Here is a 9,333-nt window from a genome sequence, read left to right on the forward strand (position 1 = left end):
CATCAGATTATGGGGAACACTGGAATACTTCGGTCTTCAATAACTCCTCTGACCTGAGCTCAGCATGGCAGTATCAGAGTCAGTCCAAACTGAGAGGATACCCCACCTGGGGGAAACTTGCCATCTACAGGGGAGGGGGATATGTGATTCACCTGGGAACAGACCCCAAGAATGCCTCCAGGTACCACTTGTATTCTTGTAAATTAATAATGTCTCTGCTGTAGCATCAATTATGCTCTTTATTTAAGAATCATTTCAGATTGCATCCTGAGCTCTCCTGCTGTGCACTGTGCTGGATATTGCAGATATTACTGTGGTGCCATCACTGTATTTTATGTTCCTTTTATCTTGCTCCAAGCTCGGTAACAACCAGGATCCAAAATTAGAACCTTTTTCTCCTAACTTACATGATGGATTCTAGATTTACAGAGCTGCAGAAATAGATAATGTTGAAAAACTAATAAAACAATCCTATCAATGTATTAATGCAGTGTTGGATCTAGTCTAGCCTTTAATTTATAAAATCCTGAATTTTATAAGGGGATGTCAATGGTTGTGAGAAAATAATTGTTGTGTTACATTAATCATGTTATCTTGTTACTATGCTTGAACTATGCTATGTTTGCCTGTTTTCATATCATAGTAAGAGCTGTGAAGCTTCTCTGTCTCTCTCTAGTGCTTTTACTCCCTAGATCCTTGCAGTCAATTTTGTATCTACCTTAAAAGAGGAGAATTAGTGAAACTGTACTGAAAGCAATCTCCTGTGTGTGAATATGAATAGTAACAGGGAATACTTTTTAAAGTGAAATAATAGAAAATGAGGCCTTGAAACCCAGGACTGTAAAAGAATCTGGCAGATAAGGGACTTGAAATGAATGAGCAGGAAGCAGTATCCCACAGGGGAGAGATCCAAACTTACAGATAACGTACACAGGAATCTAGATGAGGTAAATGGTTGAGGCATTTAAGAGGCACCAGATTTGGCTCCTCTGGTACCTGCTTCTCCAGAGGAGCCAAAAAGAAACTTAGAGGGACAGTACAAATATCCCTTATCTCCAGACTTAGACCAGATGTCCTCTTGAACATCTTACCTCTGGTTTACTCTTTCTCTGATAATATCCAAGCACTCCCCTCCTCCACGTAATATTGTCTCTCTCCTGTATGAGTCAGATCACTGGCTGTTCATTTTTTGGCAGAATTCTCCAGTACCTTTTCAACAACATCTGGCTGGACACCTTCACAAGAGCAGTGTTTGTGGAATTTACAGTCTACAACGCCAATGTGAACCTGTTCTGCATTGTAAGCCTGATGTTTGAAACCAATGCTTTAGGTGAGAACCTTTTTTAAGTGACACACTTCTGAAAACAGCAAGCAATGCACCTGCAGTGCAGATTTACATGCTGTCAGTGTTTACCTAGTTCTTGATTCAGTAAACAGAAATGTTTTAATAAATCTAATAATGACAGAACCAATGAAAAATTTATAAACAATTTTTAAAAATGTAGCATCACAGAAATATGAGACCATAATGGAATATCTTATGTTTGCTTATGCTATGGTCATCTGCTGATGAAGAAAACATGGTATTGAAACTTAATCTCCAGAATTTACACAACAGGAACAAGAAAAATTATGTTTTCTAATAATTTCAGCTAATCAACACAATATTGAGACAAAAAGTACAAATAACAGTTCATCTCTTTTGTTCCAGGAGATTTCTAAAATATAGCCATGTAATAATACATAACATCCAGACATAATCTGGATACAATAAAGCAAATAGATGCTGGTTTGAAGGCCATAGAAAAAAAAATGGAATCTGAGCAGTAGCCTCCCTCAGATCTGTCCCGATACTGGAAAATGCCCAAACCAGACCAAAAAGTTGAGCTCATTTTCTTTTCAGATTCAGATTTACATCTCCAGGTCCTCCCGCTACATTTCTGCAGTTGTAGTCCAATCCAAACGCAGCCCTGCGAGGATCAGGATCACACTATCACACAAGAGAGCACTAGCACCTCAAAGCCATCGACTGCCTGAAATTCCTATCTGAGGAAAATTTCAAACAACACTTCTAAGGCTACTCACATAATCAAGTCTAAATCTTAGTTTGATGGTTGGATTCAGTCTCACATTGATGTGAACATGAGTGCAGAAGTCTCACTAGTGAACTACACTGTTTGAATGAACACCACAATGTCATTATTAGAGCACTGAGGTGAACACTGTCTGTTTTTTAGGGGCTGCCTTCACAAGCGCAGAGCTGCAGAGTGTCCGGCTTTACCCCTACACCAACAGCCTCCACATCTTTGTGGTTGCAGCAGAAGTAATTTATTTCCTCTTTATTGTGTACTACATGATAGTACAGGTGAGACTGAATGGAAAGCTCAGCTGACAGCATCACCTTGTGTCTGGTTTTGATTTCACTTACAAAAGCTTTAGGACTGTACTTGATTTCAGTAGTGCTGCTGCTGACTTGCACCAATGAAAGATTGAGTCAGGTACTGTACCTGTAGTAAATAATGGGAAGACAACCTTTTATTTGGCTGGAATGCTCCTTTTGAGAAAGATAATGAGAAATTAGCGCAAGATGTAGTTTTATCGATGTGCAGGAGTTTGCTTTATCGTGGAGAGGACAGCCCTAATCTTTAGAGGTGTATTGTATGATACGGAGTCACGAGACTGAAACAGTAAAACTCCTCTTTTCACAGGGAAAACTGATGAAGGCTCTGAGATGGAGATACTTCCAGAGCAAGTGGAATCTCCTGGAGATGGCCATTATACTGATTAGCTGGAGTGCCCTGTCAGTGTTTGTGAAGAGGACAATCCTGGGGACCCGAGACATCAGCTACTACCAGGAACACAAAGAGGAGTAAGTACTAATGCCAGTTAGTCCATCCTTTGTCAGTGCTACTTATGCAGAAACAAACCTATTTTTCCTCTTCCCAGACAGCAGCTTGTCTGTGCTAGACAAGGCTACCCTGTATGGCTCTATTCATGCAACATGTATTTGAGGGCTTAGATGTGTGTCAGCAGAAGGATTTTCTTCTGATATTACTCTAATAACATCCAGCAAACTTGAGCACCAAGGTCCCGAGCCTAGCTCCTAGTTCCCTGTCTGCATCGCCCTCTTCTGATTCCCAAGCCTTTCTGCTACAGGACATCCATCCAGATAGAACATAATCTGCCTCATTCTTTGCTGTAAAAAGCCACTGGCTAGAGGACAATAATGGCTTATTTTATACAGAATGGAAAATTATAACATCTGTTATAAAACAAACACACAGGAAAAAGGTCATAGAATCACATCATAATTCAGGAAGAGGTCTCTGCTCCAACCTCCTGCTTTGGTGTTAGATCAGGTTGGTCTGGGCCTTGTTTGGTTGAATTTTGAGTATCTCCAAGGACAGAGGTTCCACAGCTCCCTGGACCCCTGCTCCAGTGCTGAACCACTCTCGCTGTGGGAGAAAAAAAGAGCTTTTTTCATGCCCAGCTGGAATTCCTCTCGCTGCAACTTGTGGCTGTTTCTCTTGTCCTTTCTTCCTGCACCTCCAGGAAGTGTCTTACTCCATCCCCTCTATAACCACCAACTAGGTAGCTGGAGACAGCAATTAGAGGCCTCCTTCGCTTTCTTTTCCTGGGGCTGAACAAACCCAGCTCCCATATCCTTCTCTCACATGCCCTGTACCCCGACTCTCAACCATCTCAGTGGCCCTCCACGGGACAAAATGTCCTCCTTGCACTGAGGAGCCCAAAACTGAGCTCAGTGTTCCAGATGAAGAGGGAAGAACAAACACTTCCTTTAACCTGACAGCTACGTTCCATGATGCAGCATGTGCATCCATACAGGTGTACATCATGTGCTGTACTAGCACACACCACTTATAAAAGCTTTTTGCGGTCACCTCTGTTAGAAACACAATCGTTACCAACAATGTGCTACCTTTATGAGTTGTATTCCAGTTGCATCTGGAATATTGTATCCAGTTCTGGGCCCCACAGTTCAGGAAGGACAGGGAACTGCTTGAGAGAGTCCAGTGCAGAGCCACGAAGATGATGAAGGGAGTGGAGCATCTCCCTGCTGAGGAAAGGCTGAGGGAGCTGGGGCTCTTTAGCTTGGAGGAGACTGAGGGGTGACCTCATTAATGTTTACAAATATGTTAAGGGTGAATGTCAGGAGGATGGAGCCAGGCTCTTCTCAGTGATGCCCAATGGTAGGACAAGGGGCAGAGGGGGTGAGCTGGAACACAGGAGGTTCTGCTTAAACCTGAGAAGAAACTTCTTTACAGTGAGGGTGACAGAGCCCTGGGACAGGCTGCCCAGGGAGGGTGTGGAGTCTCCTTCTCTGGAGACATTCAAGACCCGCCTGGACGCCTTCCTGTGTGATTTCGTTTAGGTTCCTGCTTTGGCAGAGGGATTGGACTGGATGATCTTTCGAGGTCCCTTCCAATCCCCAACATTCTGTGATTCTGTGATTTTATAAAGGGTAAATGTAGGTATTGCCAAGCTTTTTTGTCAGCTAACATCAAGACTTGATTGATCTCAGTCACAGATCACAGTTCTGACCTCCAATCTTTGCCTTCAATCCTTACAGGACCTTCTCACACAGCTTGTTGGAAATCAGTGAATCCTGTCAGAGCCAGTGCACCCTGCTAGCTGCACAGCACCAGTAACACTGTCCTCTTCAGACACACACGCACGGAAGAACCTTTCTAAGGGTCAGAATTCGATAGGAAGTTTGCATTCACCGCCTTTAAACTGACTTGCTAAAAGTGAGCAGGATTTGGGCTGCAGCCTAGGCCCTCTCCCAACTCTAGTGAATGCTACTGCAAAAAACTCTGCCATGTAGAACAGAGCTTTTGTGTGCACACAGCAGGAAGTACAGACGGGGACATTCAAGCAAGAACTCAAGTCAGCTGTCCCCTGAAAACAAGGACAGAGTGACGAGCTTTCCCAGCACACTCACTCATGCACTTCCAAGGCTTCCCCGTGCACGGTTTATTACTTTTACCTTTTTCTTTCTTTTTTTCTTTCCCCCAACAGCTGTGTAAGCTTTAATGAAACAGCAAGAGCTGACGCAGTTCTTGGCTACCTGATTGCATTCCTAGTGCTTCTCTCCACAGTGAAACTGTGGCATCTCCTGAGGCTCAACCCCAAACTAAACATGATCACTTCAACGCTAAGGAGGGCTTGGGGTGATATCTCTGGATTCATCACTGTTATTGCAATCATGTTCCTCGCTTACTCCATTGCTGTGAGTACCAGCGTGGTTTCTATTGTCTGCAGTCTGCATCCAGGTTCTGTCAGGTTAAATGAGTTATTTCTGAACGCTCAAAATGACTTTGAAGTACAAAACAGAATCAAGCTCGCTATCTAAATCTTAGGTTAGCAGCTTGGAGCCCAGTTCTTCAGTATCAGTGAAAGTGAAGTTAAAATATCCACTTGTCTATTCTTTGCAAACTGAAATGTAGTACAAAAATCAAACACTGAGATGAAAACTGCATTCTCCGTGTGTAACAGGTGTGTGGCAAAGAACAAAGTGAAGGAAAAATCACGTTCTGGATAAAGCTTAAATTGGGGAGAGTGCAGCAAGTGCCATTTTCTGTTCGGCTAGTTTTTAAGTGGGAAATAATTCTTCTTCTGCCTATTACAGGAATATTTACTATGCAAATGAAATTATATTTTCATTCTAATGAGATTAAAGAATTATTGGACTGCAACTATTTACATATCTTTACTGTTTTAGCTGAAATGTTTTGTGTAAATCTTCTGGCAGAGTGATGCAGGAAATTCAGCGCATCTCAATTGCAAAATCACAGAAAAAGTGGAAACCACCCGAGCCCAAATCCAAACTGTCCGGTAACGGGCAGTCCTGTGACAAAGGGGACCTGCTGCAGCTCACACTGCCTCATTTCACGTTCCTCATCCCTCCCTCCAGAACTGACACTCTAGTAACTGCATAGCTTTAGCCACTGGTTTGGCACAAACTTAACGGGTAGAATAAGTGATGAGATCAGTTTGATGACCCAGCCTGTTGTCACATCATGCAAGTGATGGAGCTGTGAAAGAAAGAGGCAGAGGGATGGAGAAAAAGGCGAGACTGCAGCAGCCCCCACTGAAATCAGACACAGTAGCCCCAAAAGAGATAAATGAAGAAAACAACACCTTGGTTATGGAGGGCAAACAAGGGGGTTGCCTGTTTGGAAGGGTCTGTGCACTGAAAGGCAAGTGGTTGTGACTATGACTAATTTGGTCAATTATGCAGGGATAAATCTGCTCCTAGGAGGTGGAACAAATTACTTTCATGATTTTGTCGTGTATTATGTATCTAGTGGAAAGTTAAGGAGATATAAGACATGTCCATGATAAAAAGTCTTACTTTTATCTAAGTAAACACATTCAGAAAGTGTGAATCCAGTTCTTAGCTCTAGGTTAGTCTTCTGTGACCTTGTCTGGTGTTTCCCCTGTTTGTAAACAATAACAACAAAAAAACTCCCCAAAACACAAAAAAAGCTTCGTGGCTCTGATGACGAGCTAGAAGGGCATTCCGTGAGCACAGCAGCCATGAGCTGGTTTTGCAGCAAGGAGTCTGGTCATGACACAAGAGACACTTTCTTTCCTCTGCAGAACAACTTGATCTTTGGCTGGAAGCTCTACTCTTACAAAACTCTCTTTGATTCAGCAGAGACCATGGTCAGTCTTCAGCTGGGAATCTTCAACTATGAGGAGGTACCACCTCTCTGATTATGAGAAGTTTACCACTGTATAATTAGCATCAAAATATGCTTTGACCCAGCAAACAGAAAGGCTTTCAATTAGTGCTAAACATTAATCTAATTTCGCAAGCTCCACAGCTTCCTAAAGCAGCCACCTTTTCTCATTAAGAAAAAGACACCAAGTGAAATGTATCTCACATCCCATTTTGACCATCAGTAGACTCATAATGAACCTTTCATTGAGACAGGTCCTCGCATTTTAACTAGATATGTTACTTATTGGCTACAGAAAGTTTTGAACCATTTCCTTAGAAAGCTACAGACAGAAACGTGAGCGATGCCCTGCATTTGTTCTGAACACACACACATCAGCTTCCCAAGAAAGGCAAGGCCTTCCACAAGGGAACTTCATGTTATGTTATTCTTTACTTTTGCATGAAGTTCTTTCAAATATTACAATATCCTTTGAATAGCATCCTTTGTGGATGAAGCTAGTTCTCAGACATCTCTGACTGCGAAGTCCTCCTTGATAGGCATTTTTAAACCATGGATCCAACAGGGTATGGGGAGCTTTGAAGATCTGTAATTGGGCACTAAGTTTTTCACCTCTACATCCCACTCTTGTTGTTAATCATGAAAATATATTCCTACATTACAGCTTACACAAAAAATAGGGTTTTGGATTGTTACACAACCCTTAGCTTACATGTCCCTGACAGTCTGACTTGGCTTCTTTGTAAAGCATACAACAAAATAAAATAAAAGCATACAGAGATTTCAGCTGTCATTTGAAAGGTGAGGCACGATGGAGCTTCAGCTGTTCTGTGGATAAACACATCTCCAGGCTTGTCAATTTTCATGTGAAACTTTCATATAATTACAATTGAATGCAAATAGTTAAAAAAACCCAAAGATTGCACATATTCATGTATCACATGAAAATATTCTATCACCTTTGTACTATATCATATCAACACAGGAAAGGAGACTAAAGGAGCAAATTCATATATATATATATATATATAATAAATATAGCACAATTTATTAGCCACAGGGATTTTCAGAGACAAATTCCTTATTGTGTCTTAACTGCTTGTATGTATGTTGCTTTTATGTGTTGGTTTTGGATTTTGTGGTTTTTTTTCTTTTTTACAATAAAAATATTATATCTTACCTTTGTAATACTACAGGTCTTGGACTACAATCCGATTTTGGGCTCATTCTTAATTGGATCCTGCATCATTTTCATGACCTTTGTGGTACTGAATCTGTTCATTTCAGTGATTCTGGTTGCTTTTAGTGAGGAGCAAAAGCACTACCAGGTGCGTTCATCTAAGCTCTCCTCCCATTTTTAACATTTATTGTGCGGTGCTTATTCATGATTTAGGTATTCCACCATTCGATGAAACTCAGTCCAACTCTTAAGAAGTCAACATATACTCAGAAAGCACACTTCAGATTTTCCAGATTTACATTATTCCTGTTCATACAAGTCCCTGTTCAGATTTAGTACAAGATCTGATTTGTAGCCTTCTGTTCACATACTAAATCCAGCAAAAAAAAAATCTTAGACTTGTGCCCAGCTCCACTGAAATCAGTGCCAAAACTTCTACTAAATGCCATGAGGACTTTACAGCTCCTTTTAAAAATGCCACAGTAAGTGCCTACCCCATTCAAGCTATTGATAGCACGGTGTAAAATCCAGCTTAGTACTCCAGTACCGCCCAGAATTCCTCCACGTTTTAAATAAAGTCAAGGGAGGCGAAAACAAAGGATAATGGTCAGTAGAAAACAGGATATATTTAGTCTTTCTCATTTACTCAATCTATAAAAGGTGGGTAGCTCACTGTATGTACCACCAGCTGTATGGTAGCTGGCAAGCAAACTCCAGGCTCCCGTAACAAGATTTCCATGGGCTTTGACAGAGTCAAACCTTCTCCTGTAAGGTCCATGCTCATCTGGGACTTTTGTCTTGATAAAAAAATTGGCATGACGTTTTGTTTTGGTAGTTTCCTGTGCTCTGCGTAGACTGAAAGTTGGCTTATTTCACTTCAAGTGAAGGTTTTCTCTTGCAACTTCCTCTGGCTACAGCAGAGACTGTGACCGCTTGTGGTCTGTACATCCGAGTAACTGACTTCTTGTTGTTATTTTAGGCTTCGGAAGAAGAGGAGATTGTTGATCTAATGTTAATGAAAATTTTCAGTTTCTTCGGGATTAAATGCAAGAAGGAAGAGAAGCAAGTCACTAACGATCAACTGGAATAACCTGTCAACAACTAAATAACCACAGTGCAAAGTTACTTTGTGGGTGAAAGCTTTACTTTTCAACTATCAGCTGCAGTAGCTACTTAGGTATCACGGCTTCTGACTAAAATGCGGTGGCGTTCAACCAATTAACTGTTGCTGATGTGTTAATTTTGTAGTAGTAGCTAAGAAATAATGCTAAACCTAAGATAAAGTGTCCCACATGCGCTTCCTGCAGACTTAGCACCTGTATTTAATAAACACTGAGCGTTTGTTGCACCGTTTGACTAAATCCACTCGCTTTCTACCGAGCAAACGCCATGGCAAGATGGCGGCCCCCTCAGACCGCCTTGCTTCCCCCCCGCCCCGCCGCCGGC

At 41.7% G+C, this 9,333-nt stretch overlaps 1 protein-coding gene across 1 annotated transcript in view; it reads left to right on the forward strand.

Annotated features, from left to right (window-relative positions):
* The window catches only part of LOC104523220 (polycystin-1-like protein 2), a 42,319-nt gene extending 33,342 nt beyond the window's left edge, over positions 1-8,977 (forward strand). Inside the window, 8 exon segments of the mRNA XM_010165740.1 lie at positions 1-181; positions 1,197-1,330; positions 2,238-2,365; positions 2,709-2,869; positions 5,041-5,251; positions 6,625-6,726; positions 7,904-8,035; positions 8,867-8,977. The exon segment at positions 1-181 is cut by the window's left edge and continues 135 nt beyond it. Coding sequence (XP_010164042.1) covers positions 1-181; positions 1,197-1,330; positions 2,238-2,365; positions 2,709-2,869; positions 5,041-5,251; positions 6,625-6,726; positions 7,904-8,035; positions 8,867-8,977 — 1,160 coding nt within the window.
* The last annotated feature ends 356 nt before the right edge of the window (positions 8,978-9,333 follow it).

This window comes from Antrostomus carolinensis, unplaced genomic scaffold (genome assembly GCF_000700745.2).
Source record: "Antrostomus carolinensis isolate BGI_N321 unplaced genomic scaffold, ASM70074v2 scaffold44, whole genome shotgun sequence".
Lineage (NCBI taxonomy): Eukaryota > Metazoa > Chordata > Aves > Caprimulgiformes > Caprimulgidae > Antrostomus > Antrostomus carolinensis.